Source organism: Canis lupus, chromosome 23, assembly GCF_048164855.1.
Source record: "Canis lupus baileyi chromosome 23, mCanLup2.hap1, whole genome shotgun sequence".
NCBI classification, from domain to species: Eukaryota; Metazoa; Chordata; class Mammalia; order Carnivora; family Canidae; genus Canis; species Canis lupus.
Window position 1 is genome coordinate 30,764,776 of NC_132860.1, and position 26,317 is coordinate 30,791,092.

Below are 26,317 nucleotides of genomic sequence, written 5' to 3' on the forward strand. Positions count from 1 at the left end.
CATAGGGAGCCTGATTCTCCGTGTCTCTCATGAATAAATAAATAAAATAAAAAAAAAAAAAGCACCTTTTAACGGATAATCACACTAGGAAAAACCAAAAGTTTTATAAATTAGGATTTTTTAAGCAGCACTAAGAACTGCCTTCTAAAAATGCTCATTTATATAGAGCAAAACTCAATTGATTATAACAAAGATTTTTCCCAAAGAGCATAATAGCTAAATATAATACCTCTGCTCATATCCCTATTCTCACATGTTAAAAATTTAACATCTTTAATAAAATTTGTAATACAAGAATACTGCAAGAGCTTGGTTTATGAAAGGATTTTTGAAATATTTCATTTGATCCTCAGATATTATCTCTACTCAAGAGACAAGGTCTATAGAAATTAAATAATTTGCTCTACAACTTATATAATACTGTTCTGTGCTAAAACTCATGTCTCATGTCTCTTAACTCTTTTTTTTTTTTTAATCTTAACTCTTTCTAGTACACAACTCCTTTCCAAAAAGATTCAGTTCAAATTTTGTTAGTTGGACTAGAATTGCTTCATCCAACTGTTATAAGTAAGTTAACCATCATCAAAGGCCTGAAAATCTTTTCCCTGCACAGTAATGGCATTTCACCTGCACAGACTTTTCATTTGACAAGTCTGTTGAACTGTATAACATTACTTAATAATTATTCTTAGATCACATTATGTGAAGATCCATTATTATAGATGCAAATGCCAATTATAGATGCTTTACCAATGGTAATGCACTGGCTGAGCCCCCTGGTATAATCTCTCTGCCCAGAATATTTCTCAGTTTTCACTTAGCTGGTGGCCATTGCTCAACTCTAGATAGAGAGGAGGTAACATGAACTATTAAACTGACCTTGATATTTTTTCTTCTAAAACAAGCCAAATGCAACAGCCGAAATACTTAAAAGGAATGGAAGACAAGAAAACTTGTATACCACCCAGAATACAATGCCATCACAGGTCTATACCTGCCTTTCAACTTGGTCCCAGCAAATTCCAATTTGCCAGCAATCCTTTTCCCCAAATTTCTCTCAGATACGTATATTAGTATCACTTCCAAAACTATCCTAAACACAGCTTACTAAGGCATTCTACTTCATAGTGACTACTACTATAAAACTTGAATGTAAATGCAATTTGGTAATAAAATAACTATACTGGGAAGCTTAACTTTTAAAGAAATGCTGCAGGAAGTCTTTATTTAATGTAATTTATCACTCCTATTTTACACGACATTAAAAAACTACTCTTTTAGGGACGCCTGGGTGGCTTAGTGGTTGGGTGCCTCCCTTCCACCCAGGGCGTGATCCTGGAGTCCCGGGATCAAAACTGCTTCCGGCTCCCTGCATAGAGCCTGCTTCTCTCTATGCCTGTGTCTCTCCCTCTATCTCTCTACGTCTCTCATGAATAAATAAATAAAATCTTTTAAAAAGAAAAAAACTACTCTTTTAGAGGGGCCTCGGTGGCTCAGTTGGTTAAATGTCTGCCTTAGGCTCAGGTCATGATCCCCGGGGGACTGAGATAGGGATAGAGCCCCATCCTCCTCAACAGGGAGCCTGCTCTCCCTCTCTCTCTCTCTCTCTCTCTCTCTCTCTCTCTCTCGGCCCCTCCGTCTGCTTGTGCGCGTACTCTTTCTCTCAAATTAATAATAAAAACTACCCTTTCATATGCCACAGTTTGTTAAGGGCAGAAAGAGATTTGGGCTGTAGATAAGAAAAAATATAGGCCTGTACAGTAAGTGCTGTATTAATCTGAGTCTTTGGTAGCCACAACATCATCTTCACTATAGCTAATATTTTGAAAACTTCACACCTGGAGCCCTTCTAGCAATGTAAATACATTCTGTTAAACTTCTTCACTTCCACGGAGAATTGAAAAAGCAACCTTGTTTTCTTAGAAAGGAAACAGCTATCTGTCTTATACAAAAACTACGTTAGCAACCTAATACGAACCAAAAAAAAAAAAAACCTATTTAGGAAACGTCTAAGGGCTGTTCCCAGATAAAGGCAATGCTCAGACACAGGGGGTAAAAACACACACAAAAAAAAACCCCAGAAAAACAAAAGGCCTTCTTAAGAGAAGAAATATGCCAGGAAAGAAGAGGCATGGATGAGGAATAAATAAGGGGTGAAATGTACGCGATCAGTGTAAGGGGAGGCAGCAGGCACAGCGCTGAGATGCTCCGGGAAAGAACCAGCAGCAGCAGCAGCAGCAGAAGCAGCAGCAGCAGCAGCAGCAGGAAGTTTCAATGGGGCCGGGCAGAGCATGCGCCCTGCACCCGCGCGGTGGCCTTATGTGGAAGGAGCACCACTTGCGAACACCAATAATAGACCAGCAGCACCAGAGAGAGAAACATGAGCAACAAGCACCTTCTTCAACTGTTTCCCCCTCCGTCTGAGCCCCTCCTCCAGCCTACATACTAACCACCCCACCCCACCCTGCAAATGGGAGGACGACTTCTTCCCCTAAGCCTCGCTGCCACGATGAAGGGGGAAGGGATTAGAAAAGTGGGGAGATGCTTTTCTATTATTTGGGGGGAGGTGGGGAGAAGAAGGAGGAAAACTATGGGGGAGGAAAAATTAACCCTGTAGCCTCCAAAGTGGAGAAGCTGAACCGACTTCGACCCCCAAAGCAAGAATGGAGGAGGACCCCCCCACCCGCTCCCATGAGGGAGGAGCAAACCTCCCTACTCCGAGGAAGGAGTTTTGGGGGTTAAACCGGCCCTCGAGGGGAAGGGAAGAGAGACGCGAGCGACTCTCTCGGGGGAGTTCCCACTAGAGGGAGGGAGGGCTGAAGTGTCCGCTGGCCCCCGCCCACCCAGGTGGAGGGAGAGAAAGGGGCGCCCCGAGAAGATGAGCCCAGCCTCCCCCGAGATGGTGGGGAGGATGGTGGGAGGAGGGGAAGAAGCAAGGGAGGGGAGGAGGAGAAAAGCGCAAAGCTGGCCGGAACCTGCGCTCCCCTTCCCCCGCCACCCAGGGGGAGAAGGGGTGGAGGACCGGCCCCTGCGGCCGGGAAACAGTCCCAGGGGCGGCCGGCCAGCACAATGACCGCTCCACGCCCCCAGCCCACACCTAAGCCGCGACGCCCCCACCTCCGCTCGGCGCCGGGCCCAGTGGCCCTAGGGGGTCTCGGCCCCGCCTCCCCGCTGCCCAAGACCCTGGGGGCTGGGCGGAGAGGCCGGGCCGGCCGGAGCTGCGCCCCGGGGGAAGGACGGAGCCGCGGAGGCCCGGGATGTCCGTGAAGAGCAGGGCGAAGGAGCGTGCCAGGGCCGCTTCCCGCCGGGCGTTCGGGCCCCTCGCTTACCTTCTCCACTGCCGACGTCCGGCGGCGGCGCCTGCAGCACCCGCTCCAGCTCGGGAAACGGCAACTCGGGCAGGTCGAGCAGCGGCCCGTAGCGCTCCAAGAAGGAGCAGACTACGGCGAAGTTGGGGCACGAACCCGGGCAGCCCGGAGGAGCCATCGCGGCCGCCGCTGCTGCCGCCGCCGCCATTTTGAACTGGAGGATGGAGGAGGAGGCGATGGGGGCGGTGGAGGGAGTTGGGTTCCGAGGAATGGCAGAGCAGCCTTGCGGACAACAGGAGGCGCTGGTGAGTGAGCTCCCCCGTGGATCCGAGCGTCTCCGGCACGGCGCCGCGATCCCACAATACAACGGCTGCTCGGAGCAGTCGAGAACCGAGTCAGACTGGGGAAAGAGAGGCCCTCCGTGCCTTTCACTTTCCGCCCTCTTTCCGCCCCCCTTTCCCTCCCTCCACTTCGCCCCTCCCACCTTGGGTTTGCCACTGCCTCGTGTGACAGGGGGAATGAAAACAAGGGAAGCGGGGCCGGGAGGAGGACTGGAAGCTGAGGAGGCGGGACTTCTTGGGAACAGTGGCCAATAGGCGGGGGGGGCGGGGCTTCGGGCGACGACTCGCTGAAAGGCGCTTTCGGGGCGGGGCGAGCGGGGGGAGCGCTCCGCGGAGACGGCCCGAACCGCCAGAGGTGAGAGGTAAAGCGCGGAGCCGTTTGGGATCGCAACTCTCCTGAAGAGAGGCCTTTGGGTGAGTTTTGGGGGGAGTTGAGGGGGGGAACCTCCGGGATCTGAAACCGGGCCACAAGCTCGTGGGGGAAGTTGAGGAGCGTGAATAAGAAGCAGAACAAGGAGAGAAAAGAAAAAAAAAAGAACAAACCCTACCACGATTCTGAGAGAAGTTTGGAAACGGGAAAGGTAGAGAGGTGCCTTTAATTGGGGGTTGGGAGAGGACCTTTGTGAGGAGAAGTGCCTGCGGAGCATTTGCTGAGGGCTACTGCTGTCTCCTGGGGTACAAGAGCCACAACTGTGCTGGAAAAGAGGGTCTGAGGGCTCGCGGGACAGGAGGCCGAGGAGACGGCTCTGCGAGGATCACCTGTCTGAGGAGTTGGGGCCCTGGTAGGAGGTCACGGTCTGAAGGGGCCAGCTCCTTAGGCAGACCTAGTTATGAGGGGGCAGGGCCCTGCTGTGGTTGCCAGGGGGTGACGGGAAGAGACTCAGGGGAACGAGGATCTGAGGGGACGAGACTTTATAGGGGACCAGGGTCAGAGGGTGGGCTAGGACTCCACTAAGAGGATACGCGACTTGGTGCAAGAGCAAAAAAAATGTTGGAAGACAGGGTCGGCTTCGTTGGGGGCAGCAGTGAGCGTTCTCCCACCAAGAGTCTCAGAAAACCATCAATCATGCAAAGTAGAATGTGCAACTTGGGATGCAAGGTGCGTTATGGTTAGGAGCCTGAGCGTTAGAAGTCGGCCAGACTTGGGTCCTAACAACTGCTTCAGGTCATTGCAGAAGATTCTTCACTTCTTTGAACCTCTGGGAAGCGTGAGTGATAACGGTACTTATAGGGTTGTAACTAGCTATTCACAATAAACTGATCAGCACAATGCCCAGGCACATTCATTGTAACTATTTTTTAAATGTTAGTTACTACTACTGCACAAAGGGATTTCTAAAATTTAGATTGAATTCAGCTATAATTTATACAGTTTACTACCTTGAGCCAGAATTTTCAACGTGCATTTAAAACTTACATACTACCAGGGAGCCTGGGTGAGTCAGTTAGGCATCTGCCTTCAGCTCAGGTCATGATGGGGGCGGGGGGGGGGGGGGGGCTGGAATGGAGCCTCATCCTCACCCTGCTCAGTCGGAGGGAGGGGGGTCCGGCAGAGTTCCCTGCTCCGCGGGGAGTCTACTTCTCCCTCTCCTTCTGCCTTTTCCCTTCCCCCTACTTGTATTCTCTCTCTCCCTGTCAAGTAAATCTTTTTTTTTTAATGTTAACACTTACAAAAAAAAAAAAAAGTTAATATTTACATAGCACCTATTTAAGAATTTGAAACAAGGTGTACTGCCAACCAGGTAAAATCGGAAAATTTATTATTAAAGGAAGATAAAGAAATACAGAGTATAGGCAAATAATTGGGAACAGAGAAAATGCTTACAAATACTGAATTTTGTTCTATATTTGTAGGAAAAAACAATGATCTTTATCATTCTCATTATCGAAAGAAAAAATATTTTTATCAAGAGAGAAAAAAAATCTAGAGGTGTTTGGGTGGCTCGTCCATTAAGCCTCCAACTCTTGATTTCAGGATTGTTGAAACTGAGCCTCACTTTAAGCTCTGTGCTGAGCCTGGAGTAGGCTTAAGATTCTCTGGCTCCTTCTCCTTCTGCCCTTCCCCCCTCATGCTTGTTCTCTCTCTCTCTCTCTCTCTCTCTCACACACACACACACACAAATTTTTAAAAAAGAGAAAAACATATATTCTAAGTGGAATTTATAATCTAGAATATTGACTCCTTATCCTGAGTAACACACAAACTCTTTTTTTCTGTTTTTTAAAAGTTTATTTAAATTCAGTTAATTGGGATCCCTGGGTGGCGCAGCGGTTTAGCGCCTGCCTTTGGCCCAGGGCGCGATCCTGGAGACCCGGGATCGAATCCCACATCAGGCTCCCGGTGCATGGAGCCTGCTTCTCCCTCTGCCTGTGTCTCTGCCTCTCTCTCTCTCTCTCTCTCTCTCTCTCTCTCTCTCTCTCTGTGTGTGACTATCATAAATTTAAAAAAAAAATAAAAAATAAAAAAAAATAAAAAATAAATTCAATTAATTAACATATATTATTGGTTTCAAAGGTAGAGGTCAGTGATTCATCAATCTTATATAATACTCAGTGCTCATTACATCAGGTGCCCTTCTTAATGTCCATCACTCAATTATCCCATCCTCCCATCCCATCCCTCTTCCCTCCAGCGACCCTCAATTTGTTTCCTATGATTAGGAGCCTCTTATGGTTTGTCTCCCTCTCTGATTTCGTCTTGTTTTATTTTTTCCTGTCTTCCTTATGATCCTCTGTTTTGTTTCTTAAATTCCACGTGTGAGTGAGATAAACAACTACTGGGCACAGACTCTTTTTAAAGGGAAAAAAAATTTTTTTAATTTCTCAAATACTCTGGAAAATTCCATTTTGAGAAATACTGCCATGAGGAGACACCTGGGTGGCTCAGCAGTTAAGCGTCTGCCTTCCGTTCAGGGTGTGATACTGGGGTTTGGGATGAGTCCCGCATTGGACTCCTTGTGGGGAGTCTGCTTCTCCCTCTTTTTTTTTTTTTTTTTTTTTTTGCTTCTCTATGTCTCTGTCTTTCTCTCTCTGTGTGTCTCTCATGAATAAATAAATGAAATCTAAAAAAAAAAAAAAAAGATATAGTACCATGAGAAAGTAAAGTCAACAATGTGAATGCACTTCATGACACTGAACTATACACTGAAAAATGGTTAAAAGGGTAAGCTTTATGTATATTTTACCACAATAAAAATGTAAAAAACAAAACAAAAAAGGAACTAAAATCTTACTTTAGGAAAATATCTATGGCTGTGAGTTATAGCAAAAGAAGTTTTCATTTAATGTGTAGTAAAATACAGTTTTTAGGCAACACTGCTTAAATACATGTCTAAGTTAAAACATTGGTGGAATTCTCAGAGTGCCAAGTATATATCCTTAGATCTGGGGACCTGAAGACCCCAGTTTAAGAAAAATCTAACCTAGAATACATCCTTAACAACAGTTTTACAGAAAGATACAAAAAAAAAAATCTTGATAAGATTGTTATATAATTCAATCCTTTTAAATAAAAGGCAGATACACAATATTAAACAAAATTACATCTTTGTGAAGCAGAGAAAGAAACTTGTGAATGAACTTTGATAGAACTTTCAACCAAATTAAGTTTTAATTATGTAATTTTGTAACCCTTACCTCCCCTTCCTTTCTGGGTCTTCACTTTCAGCTATTACAGTATCTCACCTCCTGTTCTTCCATGGGCTGTAAAATAACATAGTAAAAGAAAGCCTTATACTATAGTTTTCTTTTCTCAATCCTCACACTGTGATTCAAAGAGGAACTGATAAATAAGGTTAGAGTTTCTGCCTTTTCTAATCCAGATTGGCATGGGAACAAAGTCCTTGGGCGTCAGAAAGTTATATCCGCCCAAAAGATAAATGTTTTACTACAAGATATAGATCATACCTTCACAAGTCTGTTCTTGAAAAGAAAATAAACAACAAACACTCACATTACCACCATCTCTTTTTGCCTTTCAAGGCCAACAAAAGTTGTAGGTTACAAGAGTCTAGTCCCAATTTATGTAGTTAAATAATTGAGTTATATACATCAGGCTAGAATATAAAGATAGAGGAGCTTTAAAGAAAAATCCATAATTTATTGCTACTGCCATCAAGAAGCCTTCAAACAAGAATTAAATTATCTACACACAGTCTTTGTTTAAAGTTCACTTTTTTCTTTTTTTTTTTTTTTTTTTTAGATTTGTTATTTGAGAGAGAAAGACCGCATGTGTGCACATGGGATGAGGCAAAGGGAGAGAGGAAGAGAAGCACACTCCCCACTGAGCACAGAGCCCAAGCACATGGGGCCCACCTCATGACCCTGAGATCATGACCTGAGGCCAAAATGAGAGTTAAGTCACTCAACCAACTGAGCCACCCAGGCACCACTGAAGTTCACTTTTTTTTTTTTTTTTTTTTTAAGATTTTATTTATTTATTCATGAGAGACACAGAGAGAGAGGAGCAGAGACACAGCCTGAGGGAGAAGCAGGCTCCCTGCAGAGAGCCCAATGCTGGACGATCTGGATCCCCTGACTCCAGGATCATGCCCTGAGCTAAAGGCAGACACCCAACCACTGAGCCATCCAGGCGTCCCTGAAGTTCACTTTAAAGAGTTAATACATCTAGATATATTACATGTAAAGAAAAAGCTATTAAGTGTCAACAGAAATAGGAATCAGTGTTCTTCAAGATAGTTTAATAAGAAAAAAATAAAAAATAAAAAAGAAAGATAAGTGTAATATAACAAGATTTGAACCAGCCATTTTTTGTTCTTTTCCTAATAATTGAATTCTTTGTTGCAGCAGAATTCTACTCATTTAAGAAAGCACTTTTAGATGTGTCTTACTATCTTTTTTCCTTAAGAGTTATACATTAGTCCTCTTTTCTTTTAAAAGAATAGCTGAGACTAATTTCTCTGGTGGAATAAAGATTTTTACTAAAAAAAAGTGTATGTGGGCAGCCCCAGTGGCTCAGTGGTTTAGTGCTGCCTTCAGTCCAGGGCATGATCCTAGAGATCCGGGATTGAGTCCCATGTTGGGCTCCCTGCATAGAGCCTGCTTCTCCCTCTGCCTGTGTCTCTGCCTCTCTCTCTCTCTCTCTCTCTTTCTCTGTGTGTGTCTCTCATGAATAAATAAATAAAATCTTTAAAAAAAATTTTAAAAAGTGTATGCAGGAAACAACTGATATTAAAATGTATTATACCTCATATCATTGCTATGTGTCTATATGTTTTAACTTTATTAGATAATTGAGGTCAGGGGTCACATTATACAGTTTGGTATCTTGTACAGAAAACACTGATATTCACTAGTGTGCACTAGAAAGTTAAGATATTAAGATATCTTAATATCTGTTAAGATACTAAGATACTATACTTACATGCTAATTGCAGAAGAACCCTGTCCTGAGTGAGCCTCCCACGTAATCCCTGGGACATTGGCTTCCCTAGTTTCATTCTAACAACTCCCAGCAACTGAACATTCAATACGGACACATCAGACCCTCTTCTAGCCCTCCACTCCCATTTTGATGTAGCCAGTGCACATGCTGCCCTCATTATTTATTTTGAATGTAGCCCTTGCCTATAGTAATGTTTTTTAAATGAAGGATCATAACCCATTAGTTAGTTTTAAAATTAATTTGGTGGATCAAGACCAAAATTACATTAAAAATGAAAAAAAAATAGAACAGTACTAAAAAGGGAGGATGCTAAAAAGTGAATAGAAAATAGTGTATTATAAAAAATAGTGTATCACATATAATAAGGGTATGATAAATATATATATTGCAAAAGTAGATATGAAATATGTATATTTGTAGAGGTGTGTGTGTTATGATATAAAATGTATTTGTTGTGATTTAGACAAAGTTTGAAACACATTCCCTTAGCTCTACATGTGGAGGAAAATGAATGAACATCTGGATAAATGAACAAATTTGATCTTTATCATTTGGTAATGACAAAGGAAACATTGTTGGGTAAAATTTCTGTCTTATCTCCATACTCCTAGATGACATCTAAACAGGACTACAGTAGTTATTATATATTTTTAATTCAGTAAAACTTTATGGTATGTCAGACACATCAGTTTTCCAAGTACCAAGCAGAACTGGGTTGCAGAAGTATTTCTTCAATACTATTAAGATGACATTTGGATATCTGGTGAATCCTTAAGATAAATTGTGTCAAAATAGTTTAAGTTGCAAGTAAAAGACAAACAGGCTTAAACAATAAAGGAAATATATTACCTTACATCATTGAAAAGATGAGTGGTAGCTCATGCATGAGATATGATCTAATCAGGTCATAACTCTCCTAGGATGTCTGTGTTGCCTTCCTTTGCATGGGCTGAATTTTCAAACTGATTTCCCTCCTGGTACTAACAGTTTCAAGGTACCCTTCTATATTGTATCCATCCCAGCCTCAGTATCTCAGAATTTCCCCCCAAAAAGTCCCTAAACACTGATTGGTATGTCTCAACTCACATATTCAGCCATTCAGCCAGTGTGACCAGTATAGAAAATGAAAGTAGAATGTACTCAATGCATTAGCTTAAGTCAGTGCTTCACTCCTATAGCTAGAGATAAAAAGGTCAATACTTCATTCCTAAAGCTAGGAATGAAACCACAAGGAGTCAATACATCAAAAGCCCTAATAGACATGAAGCAAAAACTGACAGAATTGAAATGAGAAATAGAAAATTCAACAATACTTCTTGGAGACTTCAATACTCTGCTTTCAATAATGGTCATCTAGGACAACTGGAAAGAACGTCAACCAAAAAAAAAAAAAAAAAGGCTTGAACAACACTATAAAATAACTAGACCTAACAGACACCTATGGACACTGCACAACAATAGTGAATACACGTTTTATTCAAGTGCACATGGAGAATTCTCCAAGATAAACCATGTGCTAGGGCATAAAAAGGAAGTCTCAACAAATTTAGAAGTGTTGAAATTAATGTCAAATATGTTCTTCAAACATGGAATTAGACCAGAATCAAAAACAGAAGAAAATTTGGAAAATTCATTTATAGGTGGATATTAAGTGACACATACCCAAATAAGTAATCAATAGTTCAAAGAAGAAATCTCAAGGAAAACTAGAAAATACTTTTTTTTTTTTTTAAGATTTTATTACCTATTCATGAGAGACACAGAGAGAGAGAAACAGAGACATAGGCAGAAGGAGAAGCAGGCTCCATGCAGGGAGCCTAGCCTGATGGGGGACTTGATCCCAAGACTCCAGGATCATGCTCTGGGCCAAAGGCAGGTGCTAAACTGCTGAGCCACCCAGGGATCCCCTAGAAAATGCTTTTAGATAAATAAAAATGAAAATTTTAGGGGATGCACAAAGCACTACTTAAAGACAAATGTGCAGCTGTATATAAATGCCAGTATTAAAAAAGATAATTTTAGGGCTTCTGGCTGGCTCAGTCCATTGAATGTCTGCCTTTGGCTCAGGTCAAGATCCCAGGGTCCTGTTCAGCAGGGAGCCTGCTACTCCCTCTCCTCCCTGTATGTGCTTTCTCACTATCTCTGTCGCTATCTTTGTCTCTCTCAAAGTCTTTTAAAAAAATTTAAAACAATTAAAAAGATTATTTCAAATCAATAGGCTAACTTTCCATCTTTAAAAAACTGGAGAAAAGCAAACTAAACATAAAGCAAATGGAAGGAAATAAGGAAGATTAGCATGGGTATTAATGAAATAGAGAAGAGAAAAATAGAGAAAAACAATAAATCCAAAAATTGATTCTTTGAAAATAACCACAAAATTGACACATCTTTAGCTAGACTGGACAAGATGAAAATAAAAAAGTCTAACTAAAATCTGAAATGAACAAGGTGACATCACGATCTACAGTAATTAAAAAAATATATAAAGGAATATTATAAATAACTATATGCCTACAAATTAGATAATCTAAAGGAAATGAACAAATTCCTAGAACACACAAACTATTGAAACTCAAGAAAATCTGAATGGAATTATAACTAGTAAAAAGATTGAATTAGGACTTTGGACCCCATCCTTTTTCCTCCCTGGCCCCTGAAAAAAAAAAAGACCAAAAAAGACTAAGAGTGCTAATGCACAGAGAAAAGGCCACATGGGGGGGAAAAAAAAGGAAAAGCAAGGAGGAATCCATCTGCAAGTCAGGAAGAGAATTCCCACTAGACACTAATCCTGCTGGCACCTTCTAATGGACTTCCAGCCTCAAGACTGAGAAAATAAATTTGTTTTTTAAGCCACTCAGTCTGCCATATTTTGTTATGGAAGCTTTAAAAGACTAACACAGAAGTCTTCTCAACACTCATAACAACTCAATATATATCCCTTACACCACTTTTCAAAAGTGACTTCATGTTAAAAAAATTACCTTAAAAAACTGTAGTTATTTGTATATATATGTCTTCTCTCCTCAAGGGTAATATTAGTTCCTAAAAACAGGAATCATGTCTTATAAATTTGTACTTTCCTCCTATTGCACCTGAAACTGTGTTTATGTACTTTGCTATGTATTTTCAAAATGGATATTCAGTATTTGAAGCTGCAAAATGGATTAGTAGTTATTAATGTTAGGCAGAAGTATTCACTTTATTAATGTGTTTATTTGGAGAATAACATGGTTTAAGGACATATATATAGGTGCCAGATTGACAAGGGGTGTACTGTGGTGGTTAGTTTTATATGTCAACTTGGTTAGACTATAGTACCCATTTATTCAATCAAATGCTAATCTAAGTGTTGCTGTGATGCTGTTTTGTAGATGTTAACATCTACAATCAATTGACTTTTAAATAAATCAGATTATCCTCAATATTCTTGGTAGGTCTCATCCAATCAGTTGAAAGGCCTTAAAAGCAAAACTGAGGTTTCCTTGAAGAAGAAGAAATAATACATTGTTACTGCAATGACAACTTCTGCCCAAGAGTTAGCAGCCTGCCAACCTACCTACACATTTTGAACTGGCCACTCCACAAATGCATGAGACACTTTCTTGAAGTAAATCTCATAATATGCATAATCTACTGGGTCTGTTTCTCTGTAGAATCTTGACTATTAGAATTAACCTTTTAGTTACTTTACTTATAAATACTAGAATTTCTATGATTCTTTTTTGAAATGTCTCTTTATTGCAATTTTGTATTAAGTTATTGTCATTCTAATTCTTTATATATGCTTTCTTTAGTTCTTTGAATATATTTATAATAAATTTTTTGAAATCTTTGCTAATCAAACATACAGAAACACTCAGATACAGTTTCACTTGATAAGTATGGGTCATATTTTTTTGTTTCTTTGTCTTTTTTGTTTTTTTTTTAAGATTTTACTTATTTGAGAGAGAAAGAGAGCATGAGCAGGGGGAGGAGCAAAGGGAGGAGAAATAGACTCACTGCTGAACTCATGACCTGAGCTGAAGGCAGACACTTAACAGACTGTTTCTTTGCATGTCTTATAGTTTTTTGTTCAAAACTGATTAGATTATATATTGGAGAAAGTCTGGATTCTGATTTTCCCCCTACAGCGTGTTCTTAGTTTTTTGTACTTAGTCACGTACTTGCCTAGACTAAATCTGTGAATTCTATCTCCCATGTGATGTATGGCCCCTGGGATCTGTTTATAATTTTTATTCATTTTTTTAAAGCTTTTTTTTTTTTTTTAAGTAATCTCTACACCTCATGTGGGACTTGAACTCATGACCCTGAGATCAAGAGTAACATGCTCTTCCAATTAAGCCAGCCGGGCGCCCATTTAATTTTTATTCTTAAAAAAAAAAAAAAAAAATTTTATTCTTGTTTTTATTTTTAAGCTTGTCTTCCTAGGGGTCTGCTCCATGTTTTAGTATTCAGTCAAAGGAAGATTGTGTTCAAACACCTAAAGCCAATAAGACCTTTACTTTCTAGTGGTGGATCAGTGTGTGCACTGGGGAGTACATTCAATATTCAGACTGTTTTCATGTCTTGCCTGTCTTTTACATTGTTCTAAGTCCTTCTGAGCCATCTTGCTCCTTGATTTTGCATGTGCTGTTGGCTCCACGGGCCCAGAATGTTTGCATGATTTAGGCCCACTTGTTTGTTGTCTTTGATACACACATTCACAGCATTTGGTCCATTCTGGGTATGTGGAGATCTCACCAAGCCCACAATGGCTATGTCAGCTCTGAGAAATTTCTGTTAAATCCCTGCCTACTCTGCAAATCCATTTCTTGCCCCAAACCGGCCCACAGTAGCAAGGAAGCAGAACCACCTGCCATCCATATTTGCTTGCCATTGAAATCACCAATTTAATTTATAATGCTTCTAAATCAATCAATCCTCCTCTGGCCAAAGCAACAAGACTCTTGTTGATTTTCATATCCTGCCTCAGCCAAGTTGAACCTCTGGATCAACTGAACTGATAATGAGGGCCTGATGGTAATCCCAGGCAGGAACAATTAGCCATGTTACTGTTCTCTGAAATTGAATGGTTTTCATAAATAAGCGCTTCTCAGCTTATAGTATGCCTCTTTCATTATTATTTCTAGAGTGTCAAGTTATTATTTTGAAAGGTTTGTTCAGCTTTCTACTTGCTTTTTTGGAGAAAGGATGTGTCAACCTCCTCACTCCATCACGCTGAAATAAATCTTTTAATTATATTTCTCAAAAAATATCAAGAATTTCATCCAGAGCCTGAGAAGTAATGTAGTTATCTAGTCCATGGTTAAATGATTCAGGATCCCAAGATTAACATTTTACATAAATGCAAAGATGCTTCTTAACTCATAGGGTTTCAGGGTTTACTGCACTTTGTATATAGTATTCTTTTTTAAAATACATTTTTATATCTAGTGTAGCTCCTATATTTTGGAGTTGTTTCAACTTTACTTCATAACTTATTTAACATCTTTTTCTTTTAATTTCAGAGTTCAGTTAAGTTCCTTATGTCCTCCCCTGAAATTGCTTCCCTATCATGGGGGCAAATGAAAGTACAAGGCTCTACTAGAACTTATAAGGACTGCAAAGTGTGGCCAGGGGGAAGTCGGGCTTGGGATTGGAGAGAAACAGGAACTGAGGTAAGCTATTAGTGTTTGGTTGACATTGCATAAGGATGACCAAGTGATTTCCAACCTCCTAAGCCATGAGCAAGTCAAAAGTAACTATTCCTCCTCCCCTTTTGGAGTTTAATACACATACCATTAACTCACCATTTTAAACTATGCAATTCAAGGGTGGCTCAATTGGTTAGGTGTCTGCCTTCAGCTCAGATTATGATCCCATGGGGCTCCCTGCTCGGCAGGGAGTCTGCTTCTCCCTCCCCCTGTTCTTGTGTTCTCACTCTCTATCTCTCTTTCCCTCTCAATTAAATAAAATATTTAAATTAAATAAATAATTAAATAAAGTATGCAATTCAGTGGACTTTTTATTGGCATAAACTTGTGCAATAACTACTAGTGCTAATTCCAGAATATACTTACCAACCCAAAAGGAACCTCATAACCAGTAGCAGTCACTCCCCTTTCTTCCCTCCCCCTAACTCCTGCAACTACTAATCTACTTTTCTTTTATTAAGATTTTCTTTTTTTAAGTAATCTCTACACCAACATGGGGCTCGAACTCACAACTGTGAGATCAAGAGTTGCACATTCTTCTGATGGAGCCAGCCAGGCTCTCCTAATCTACTTTCTGTTGCTATAGATGTGCTTATTCTAGACTTTTCATATGAGTAGAATCATTCAGTTCTCTTAAGTATATACCTAGGATTGGAAATGCTAGTCATAGGACAACTTTATATTTAATCTTTTGAGGAACTACCAAATTATTTTCCAAAGCAAATATACTGTTTTACATTTTAGATTTTAGGAATTATGAAAGTTACAATTTTTCTAAATCTCTCCTCACAGTATTGATTTGTTTTGTTTTTATTATATCATCTTGGTGGGTGTGAATTGTTATCTCATTGTGGTTTGAACTGCATTTCCCTTACATTATACTTTTTCCAGGATTCTCATTGTGCCATGCCCAAGGTAGAGGTTAGGTGAAAGAAGAGAACCCATACCACTTGACTACATTCACTTAGGACTTAGTCTCAGCAGCAGACAGCTGGGGGCAGGATGAGAAACACTTAAATCCTTTCTCCCAGGAACAAAGCTTTCCAGATGGCAGCAGAAAAGGGAAATAGTTCTGTGTTCTTGGCTGCACCAGTCTGGAGTGGAGTCTCCACCTCACTAAGCTGGGAACAGGAATAGGGGAAGGCAGGTAGCAGTCTTCCTGAAAAATCTGATACTCACCTTTCCTACCAAATATTTATAGATTTTCCTAAAGAGATGTTTTTTCGGGATCCCTGGGTGGCGCAGTGGTTTGGCTCCTGCCTTTGGCCCAGGGCGCGATCCTGGAGACCCGGGATCGAATCCCATATCGGGCTCCCGGTGCATGGAGCCTGCTTCTCCCTCTGCCTGTGTCTCTGCCTCTCTCTCTCTCTCTCTCTCTCTCTCTCTGACTATCATAAATAAATAAGTTTAAAAAAAATTTTTTTAAAAAGAGATGTTTTTTCATTTGCTGTTTGTTCTTAGGATGATTTCCAAAGGCTTTGAGTGGTTTTCTCTTTTCCATTTTTTTTTTATTGGGGAGGGGTTTTTTTATTTTCACTTTGGGGCATCTGGGTGACTCAGCATCTGCCTTTGGTTCAAGTCATGATCCCGGGTTCCTGTAATCCAGTCCCACATTGGGCTCCCTGCTCAGTGGGGAATCTGCTTCTCCCTCTGTCCCTCCTCTCCTACAGTCATGCTCTCTCTCTTTCTCAAATAAATAAATAAAATCTTCAAAAAATAATAGTAATAATTTTCATTTTGGAGAAGGTAATGGAGCTCTTCGTGCCATAATGATGGAAGTTGATCCTTCAGTTTTGAAAGATAATTTTGCCTAGTACATAATTCTTGATTAAAAGTCTTTTTCTGGGCATTTGGTGGAATGAACACTGGGTGTTATACTATATGTTGGCAGATTGAATTTAAATAAAATTTTAAAAAAAGATCTGCTAAAATAAAAAAAAATTTTAAATAAGTCTTTTTCTTGGGGTGCCTGGGTGGCTCAGTTGGTTATCGTCTACCTTCAACTCGGGTCATGATCCCTAGATCCTGGAATCGAGCCCTAACTCAGGCTCTCTGCTCAGCAGGGAGCCTGCTTCTCCCACTCCCTCTGCCTGCCGCTTCACCTGCTTGCTTTCTCGCTCTCTCTCTCTCATTCTCTGTCAAATAAGTAAAATCTTTTTTAAAAAATTAAAAAAAAATAAAAGTCTTTTTCTTTAAGCACTTTGAATATGTCATCTCACTTTTTTGGCTTCATTGGTTACTAATGAGAAGTCAACTGTTAAAGGTTCCTTAGACTTGACAAGTCATTTCTCTCCTACTGCTTTCAAAATTCTTTGTCTTAAAAAAAAAAAAAATTCTTAGTCTTTTGCTTTTGACAGTTTCACTGTGATGTGTCTACATATGAATCACTTTGAATTTATCCTACCTGGAATATATTGAACTTTGTGGGTGTGTACATTGTTTTTCATCAAATTTGGGGAATTTTCAACTATTCTTCAAATATCCTTTCTGCTTCTTCTGTCTCTCCTCTCCTGTAATACCCATTATGAGTATATTGTTATTTTAAATATAACAGGTGTCTGAGGCTTCATTCATTTTCTTCATTCTTTTTCCCTTTTTCTCAAATTGGATAATCTCAATTCATGTATTTTTCAGTTTTGCTGATTCTAACCCACTTTTGAGCCTTTTTAGTGAAATTTTCACTTTGGTTATTATACTTTTCAACTCCAGCATTTCTATTTTGTGTTTAAAAATAATTTCTATCCCTTTATTGATATTCTCTATTTTTTAAGGTATTGTCCTCATACTTTCCTCTAGTTCTATGAATACAGTTTCCTGAAATATGACTAGACAGATTTTTCTTTATATCCCTAGAACCAGTAGGTTTTCCAGTGTTTGCCAAGGGGCTTTGAATGTAATTTGGGGTATGTAGTCAACAGTCAGCCAGGCAGTTTAAAATTCTATTTCTTGCTTATGCAGGGTCTCAAGGTTAGCCAGAGTGGTGAGCCTAGGGCCTTCTCATGTCATTCCTGAACATGTGCACAGCCTTGGACATGTGTATTGTCATTTCAATACCAACATTCATATCAGAGCTTTTCAAAGCCTGGACATCTCATTTCATAGTTTTCTCTTTTAAGTCTTTTGGTTGACCTCGTTTGTCCTATTGTCTAACACACCAGGCATTGTTAAACATTTGTCTCTGACAGTTTTGGAGAAACTTCTTTGAGGGGAAAAAGAGGTTTACGCTGGCAAACTCTTAAGTCAGATCAAATAAAGACAGCCTATGAGTGGGGTTGTCCAGAGAACCATCAGACAGGTCAAATATTGACAATTCTCTGGGATTGGAGATTTGAGGGAATTTTAATCCATTCTTCCATTTTGTGTGATTTCTAGGCTGGTAGTTTTCACTGTGATTATGGGTCCTTGCTTTTCAAGACTACAACGGAACTGGGGATGGAGTAGATTGGAATAGGGCAAGTTAAAATTGCACAAAGCTCATTTTTCAGCAATCCTTTTTAAAAAAAACTTTTTAAATACACCCTGAATTGCTGGAAATCTTTGTTAACTTCCAGAGAACAGAGAAAGTTTATTTTTTACATTTCTGCCGTTATTCTTATTGCTTTTATGAAGAAGAGGATTTTCAGAGGTTCTTCACAACATTTTCTCTGATATCACTTAGAAATAACTTTTGGATTCATACTTATGCAATGGTATACTGGACATTGCTTTCACTGGCTTGTGAGAATTGATCTTATTTATTTTTATTTTTATTTATTTTAATTTTTTAATTTTTTTTTAAGAATTGATTTTTAATTCTTGAGGAATTTTGTAAGCCAGTTTTTAGACACAGCCATTATCAAAAACTAAACTATATAAACTTACTTAAATAAATCATTTAAGATATAGGTAATATATATTTAAAATTAATTATTCCTAATTATTTCACTACATTCTATGCTCTTGAAATATTTATATCCACTGTTATCTGTATGGTGAAAATACTAGATATGTGCTACTGTACATCTCTTATTAACTCTGCATTCACTGATGTTACATTGGTATCTTAAACATGGTGAAACTGTTTACATCACAAAAATTGTAGAACACTATATATTGGGGCTACTTTTTTTTGTCTTTGTAACTTTATGGCTTTAAAAAATTATGGCTTTAAAAATTTTATTATTAAACATAATAATTGTAATTCATTGCAAATTATAAAGAATAATAGATCTGTATTCCAACTTTAAAAATAAAATCTTTGAAGTTTGATCTCTTTTTCTCCACCTTTATCAGTATCCTGAATTTCCTTATATTTTTCAAATATCTATCTGTATCTACAACCCATATTTTGTATTGTTCTTCATGCTCAAATTTTTATATTAATGGTAACATCTGTTGTCCACTTTTTTATGTTATATTGAGATTTTATTCCACTTTTGTCTCTTTTTTGGGAAGCTGTACATTTTATTTCTATTGCTTAGTGGTTATCTTTAAAGTTGTACTATATTAGGTTGAACCATATGAGACTGACAATATTTTATAAGAGTTAAATTTAGGAATTTCATGTACTTCATCCTAATAAAATCTTAAAGTCTAAAATTAATTATCTTTACCTCAGTACACTTTCCTCTCATAGTTCCCTTCTATCTTACACGTTATTGTTATCCAATAAATTAGTTCCTTTAAAAGTAGATTATTTTCTGGGCAGCCCGGGTGGCTCAGAGGTTCAGCATCACCTTCAGCCCAAGGTGTGATCTTGGAGACCCCGGATCGAGTCCCACATCAGGCTCCCTGCATGGAGCCTGCTTCTCTCTCTGCCTCTCTCTCTCTGTCTCTCATGAATAAATAAAATCTTTAAAAAATAAATAAAATAAAAGACTAGAAGAATGAGGGGCCACATCTGCCTTCAGCTCAGATCATGATCCTGGAGTCAAGCCTTACATTGGGCTCCCTGTTCAGTGGGGAGTCTGCTTTTCCTTCTGCCCCTCACCTTGCTCGTCCTCCCTGTCTCTCACTCTCTCAAATAAATTAACAAAATATTTTAAGAAAATTAAAAAAAAAAGACTAAGAATAGTAAATACCCCAGTGTTAATTCATTTTTTTTTAAGATTTATTTATTTATTTATTCATGATAGACAGAGAGAGAGAGACAAACACAGGAGGAGGGAGAAGCAGGCTTCATGCCGGGAGCCCGATATGGGACTCAATCCCAGGACTCCAGGATCGCGCTCTGGGCCAAAGACAGGCGCTAAACCACTGAGCCACTGGGATCCCCCCCAGTGTTACTTCAGTATTAGTTGGCCATTTTGATTTTCAACGATCTCTTCATGTTTGGCCTCTGAGAATTTCCCTTAACCTTTGAAAGCTCAGCTAAGCATTTCAGGGGATGTTTATTTTTATCCAGCAGTTGTAGACATTTTGTTTAAAGAAACTTCTCGGGATCCCTGGGTGGCGCAGCGGTTCGGCGCCTGCCTTTGGCCCAGGGAGCAATCCTGGAGACCCGGGATCGAATCCCACGTCGGGCTCCCGGTGCATGGAGCCTGCTTCTCCCTCTGCCTGTGTCTCTGCCTCTCTCTCTCTCTCTGTGTGTGTGTGTGACTATCATAAATAAATAAAAATTAAAAAAAAAATAAAGAAACTTCTCAAATTTTATAGTTTATCACATTATAAACAATCACACCTACATAATCTGCATAGTACAGTCATACTTGCATAATTGGACTCCACAGAAAAAGAGAACTCCAGCTCATGCTCTCTATTCATGCCTCAGTTTTGAACCACATACACTGATTGTTTTGGTCCAGACATCTAGTATGGTTGAGAGAATGCAGAAATGAGTTTACATTTTTTTTTTTTTAGAGTTTTTTTAATTCTATTTTTTCTTTTTTTTTTCTTTTTTTTTTTATTTATGATAGTCACACAGAGAGAGAGAGAGAGAGAGAGGCAGAGACATAGGCAGAGGGAGAAGTAGGCTCCATGCACCGGGAGCCTGACATGGGATTCAACCCAGGGTCTCCAGGATCGCGCCCTGGGCCAAAGGCAGGCGCCAAACCGCTGCGCCACCCAGGGATCCCGAGTTTACATTTTATCCAATGTACAAGGCATAGTCACTGGATTATCTATGCAGGAAACTGATGTGCCTGACAAAGATTATCCAGATTATGGGTGTAAGATATATTGGAGTACTAATTTATGGTGTGCCACACTGGAGAGATTTTTCCCACCTCAAAAATTGATTTAACACTATATATTGGGAATGCCTGGGTTGCTCAGTGGTTGAGTGTCTGCCTTTGGCTCAGGTCATGATCCCGGGAGTCCTACATCAGGCTCCCTCCGTGGAGCCTGCTTCTCCCTCTGCCTGTGTTTCTGCCTCTTTCTGTGTGTCTCTCATGAATAAATAAATAAAATCTTAAAAAAAAAGAAACCACTATATTTTGTGGATTTATATATTGTACTTTTCCCCCAAAGGACTGTATGAATTAATATTACAATTAACCTCATCTTTTATTAAAGGAAAATTAAATACAGAGAAGTTGTATAACTTGCATAGACGTAGAGCTAAAAAAAAAAAATGGGAAATCAAATAATAGTAAACCCAGGTCACATTCTAACTTTATTTCCCATTCCTTCCTACTAAATCTTGTAAACTTTAAAAACTTACAAAACTGAAAATAAAAAACCCTATAAAACTGGGATGCCTGGGTGGCTCAGTGGTTGAGTGTCTGCCTTCGGCTCAGGGCCTGATCCCAGAGTTTCAGGATCAAGTCCAGCATTGGACTCCCCACAAGGAGCCTGCTTCTCCCTCTGCCTTGTCTCTGCTTCTCTCTCTGTGTCTCTCATGAATAAATAAATAAAATCTTAAAAAAAAAAAAACCTATAAAACTAAGGAGGTACCATTGATGATAATTGGAAAATAGTAAAGAGTTGCCATAAGTTTAGTTTTTATCTTTTAAGTTTAATTTGCCAGTAGGATAAACAAAAGGAGGTATTCTAGAACTAGTTAAAGGGATAAGAGCTGGGAAAGATAAGAGGAAAAGCTGAGGTATTGATCTAGAGCTCATCTGTATAGAGGCAAAAGAACATGGAATGAAAGCCTTGGAGTCCCCATTGATATAATGGAGACAGTAACATTTCCTACCTCACAGAGTTGGTCTAAGGATTAATGTAGTGTGCTAGATATGGTGTAGGCACTCGATAAATGAATTTGTTACAGTTAAATCAGTAGTAGTGTGTGTGGAAATGAGACTCCTGAAAACTATTAAGAAGTTGAAATTGACAGGATAGGGTGATTTATTAGATTTAGCAGGTGAGGGAGATTTCTATCATGGATACATGGGTACATGGTGATGCTGTTCATTGAGATTGGGTATATTGGAGCAGGACTGTGTTTGTGTTTGGGGCAAAGACTGAGTAGGGATAATGGAGTATGTTGAACCTGAATTTATAATACGGCCTCTAGATAAAGATATGTAGTAGACATTTAGATTCATAGGTCCTGGCACTGTCACATTTTGGCTAGGTAACCTTAAACAAGTTATTTAGCCTCTCAGTGCCTTAATTCAATCATCTATAAAAGGAGAATAATAATGCCTGTTTGTCATAAGTTGATGTAAGAGTATGGCATGGGTTGGGAAGAATAGATTTTTTAAATGTATGCAATTTGCCTTCATGCAAATTCATTCTTTTCTTTCAGCCAGTATTTCTCAGTGTCATTCATGAATCTCTTGCATCACAATCACCTAGAGTGCTTATTTAAAATGCATGTTCTTTATCTCCCTCATTCTCTCCACCTACTGAATAAGAATCTCTTGGGGGTGGGACCTGGAAAATAATATACTTCATGGGGTTGCTCTGAATACTAAATATGTTCATCTTTGTAAAGCCTCTACCATTGTGCCTTTTACATAGTACATACTTGATTTTTTTTAATGATTCAGTTCCAAAATTTCCTTTCAATTATACCTCCTATATTTTGTAATGTAACATACACCTGAAGACCTAGTTACTCCATACCAAATACATATTCCCTTACAAACTTACAGAGGAATGAAAGATCATTTGCTTGGAATGACCTGCTTCCCTTTATACCTGATGAAATCTTATATATCCTTCAATTCTTCACATTTGTATTATCTCCTCTACCAAGCACTTCTTAATAATCCTTGTGAGAATGAGCTGCTCTCTTCTCAGTACTTCTGTAACACTTTGTGCCTCTATTATAGCACTTTGTGCAGTCTGCCTATGTTATAATGAGTGTGTATTTATCTGTTTCCTTCATTAAATGGTGAACTCCCTAATGGCAAGAACTATGCATTTTAGCACTGTACCGGTAAGTGGGATCTCAATAAATGTTTGCTGCATTTAATTTGCCATTATAGATATCATTAAACATTTCTTTTTTATTCTTTGTGACATTCTCTCTGAGAAATCATGTTGTGATTCCATTTATTTATTTTTTATTTATTTATTTGAGAGACAGCATGAGGAGAAAAAGGGCCAGGGCCAGGGAGAGCGAGAGTGGGAGGGAGAAGAACAAGCAGACTCTGTGCTGAGTGAGGAGCTCCATTTGGGGCTCAATCCCATGACCATGAGATCACCACCTGAGCCAAAACCAAGAGTCAGATGCTTAATTGAGTGAGCCACCCAGGCATCCCACTTTGTGATTCCTTTTTAATTAGTTTAAAATAAGATTTTTGGGGTGCCTGGGTGGTGCAGTCAGTTGAGTGTTGGATTCATGGCTTTGGCTTGGGTTGTGATCTCAGGATTGTATAATCAAGCACTGCTTTGGGCTCCAGGCTTGGTGCAGAATCTGTTTGGGATTCTCTCTCCTTCTTCATCCCCCTCCCCTTTGTGCTCTCTCTCTCTCTTTTTAAAATAAATAAGTACATATTAAAAAATAAATCCATAAATAAATAAAAGGAGCAGATTTTATCGTGATTACATAATGGAGATATCAAGAAAATCTATCGTCTTCAATAGTGTCCTTAAAATAACAATACTAGCTTCCCCCCCCCCGCTATGGGTTTGCCGCCAGAACACAGGTGCTGTGAAAACCACCGCTAAACCTAAACCAAAATAGGAAAGGAAACAACAAGACTCACATCAATATGATCATCATTGGACACTAGATTCAGGCAAGTCTACCACTAATGGTCATCTGATCTACAAGTGTGGTGGGAATGACAAAAGAACTATCAAAAAATTTGAGAAGGAGGCTGCTGAGATGGGAAAGGGCTCCTTCAAGTATGCCTGGGTCTTAGATAAACTGAAAGCTGAACATGAACATGGTATCACTATTGATATCTCCCTGTGGAAATTCGAGACCAAGTATTACGTGACCATGATTGATGCTGCAGGACACAGAAACCTTATCAAAAACATGATTACAGGCACATCTCAGGCTGACTGTGCTGTCCTGATTGTTGATGCTGGTGTTGGTGAATTTATTTTTTAAGATTTTATTTATTTATTAAAAAAAAAAAAAGATTTTATTTATTTATTCATGAGAGACACAAAGAGAGACACACACACACACACACACAGGCAGAGGGAGAAGCAGACTCCATGCAGGGAGCCTGATGTGGAACTCGATCCCGGGACTCCAGAATCACGCCCTGGGCCGAAGGCGGGTGCTAAACCGCTGAGCTACCCAGGGATCCCCGGTGTTGGTGGATTTGAAGCAGGTATCTCCAAGAATGGGCAGACCCATGAGCATGCTCTTTTGGCTTACACACTGGGTGTAAAACAACTAATTGTTGGTGTTAACAAAATGGATTCCACTAAGCCACACTATAGCCAGAAGAGATATGAGGAAATTGTTAAGGAAGTCAGCACCTACATTACGAAAATTGGCTACAACCCTGACACAGTAGCATTCATGCCAATCTCAGGTTGGAATGGTGACAATATACTTGAGCCAAGTGCTAACATGCCTTGGTTCAAGGGATGGAAAGTCACCTGTAAAGATGGGAATGCCAATGGAACCACACTGCTTGAAGTTCTAGATTGCATTCTGCCACCGTGTCCAACTGATAAGCCCTTGCATCTGCCTCCAGGATGTTTACAAAATTAGTGGTATTGGTATTGTCTCTGTGGGCCGAGTAGAGACTGGTATTCTTAAGCCTGGCATGGTAGTCACCTTTGCTCTGGTCAGTGTTACAACTGAAGTAAAGTCTGTTGAAATGCACCATGAAGCTTTGAGTGAGGCTCTTCCTGGGGATGATGTGGGCTTAAATGTCAAGAATGTATCTGTCAGAAAAAAAAAATGTATCTGTCAAAGATGTTCATCATGGCAATGTGGCTGGTGACAGCAAAAATGACCCACCAATGGAAGCAGCTGGCTTCACACTTCAGGTTATTATCCTGAACCATCCAGGCCAAATCAGTGCTGGATATGCACCTGTGCTGGATTGTCACACAGCTCACATTGCTTGCAAGTTTCGTGGACTGAAGGAGAAGATAAATCATCATCCTGGAAAAAAGCTGGAAGATGGTCCCAGGTTCTTGAAATCTGGTGATGTTACCGTTGTTGATATGGTTCCTGGCAAATCAATGTGTTGAGAGCTTCTCAGACTATCCTCCTCTGGGCCGTTTTGCTGTTCATGACATGAGACAGATGGTTGCTGTGGGTGTCATCAAACTAGTGGACAAGAAGGCAGCTGGAGGTGGCAAGGTCACTAAGTCTGCCCAGAAAGCTCAGAAGGCTAAATGAGTATTATCCCCAATACCTGCCACCCCAGTCTTAATCATTGGTGGAAGAACAGTCTCAGAACTGCATGTGTCAATTGGCCATTTAAGTTTAATAGTAAAAAAAAAAGTTTAATAGTAAAGGACTGGTTAATGATAACAATGCATCATAAAACCTTCAGAAGGAAAGGAGAATGTTTTGTGGACCATTTGGCTTTTTGTGTGTTTGTGTTTGTGTGTATATGTGGCAATTTTTAGTTATTAGTTTTTAAAATCAGTACTTTCTAATGGAAACAACTTGATCAAAAATCTGTCACAGAATTTTGAGAACCATTAAAACAAAAGTTTAATGAGAATAAAAAAATACTAAATACTATTATTAAATAATACCAAATACTACTACCTCCTCCCAAATCTCTACCAATCATTAAACAACAACTATGTCCGTAGTCAAATACAGCTTTTCTGGGATCACACAGCTAATAATTTGAACCTGAGTCCTACTCTAAAGCCCATACTTTACTACTTTTTTTTTTTTTTTTTTTTTTAAAGAGAAGAAGAGCCTTTTTATTTTTTTTTATTTTATTTTTTTTTAATTTTTTTTTTTTAATTTTTATTTATTTATGATAGTCACAGAGAGAGAGAGAGAGAGAGGCAGAGACATAGGCAGAGGGAGAAACAGGCTCCATGCACCGGGAGCCCGATGTGGGATTCGATCCCGGGTCTCCAGGATCGTGCCCTGGGCCAAAGGCAGGCGCCAAACCGCTGCGCCACCCAGGGATCCCCTTTTTTTTAATTTTTATTTATGATAGTCACACAGAGAGAGAGAGAGGTAGAGACACAGGCAGAGGGAGAAGCAGGCTCCATGCACCGGGAGCCCGACGTGGGATTCGATCCCGGGTCTCC

The 26,317-nt window shown here is 39.7% G+C and overlaps 2 protein-coding genes across 6 annotated transcripts in view; one reads left to right on the plus strand and one right to left on the minus strand.

Annotated features, from left to right (window-relative positions):
• RSF1 (remodeling and spacing factor 1) overlaps window positions 1-3,827 on the minus strand; it is a 157,564-nt gene extending 153,737 nt beyond the window's left edge. For both annotated transcript variants that reach the window (XM_072794759.1, XM_072794758.1), the window contains exon 1: window positions 3,330-3,827. In XM_072794759.1, the coding sequence (XP_072650860.1) occupies window positions 3,330-3,516 (187 nt within the window). In that variant the 5' untranslated portion in view covers window positions 3,517-3,827. The remainder of the gene's footprint in view (window positions 1-3,329) is intronic.
• Window positions 465-26,317, plus strand: part of AAMDC (adipogenesis associated Mth938 domain containing) — a 40,917-nt gene continuing 15,064 nt past the window's right edge. Inside the window, exons 1-3 of one of the 4 annotated variants that reach the window (XM_072794774.1) lie at window positions 3,923-4,063; window positions 12,488-12,660; window positions 14,561-14,710. In XM_072794774.1, the coding sequence (XP_072650875.1) occupies window positions 12,643-12,660; window positions 14,561-14,710 (168 nt within the window). In that variant the 5' untranslated portion in view covers window positions 3,923-4,063; window positions 12,488-12,642. Of the gene's footprint in view, window positions 3,614-3,904; window positions 4,231-12,487; window positions 12,661-14,560; window positions 14,711-26,317 lie in introns of those variants that run through there. The other 3 variants (XM_072794773.1, XM_072794775.1, XM_072794776.1) reach the window with 3 other exon arrangements.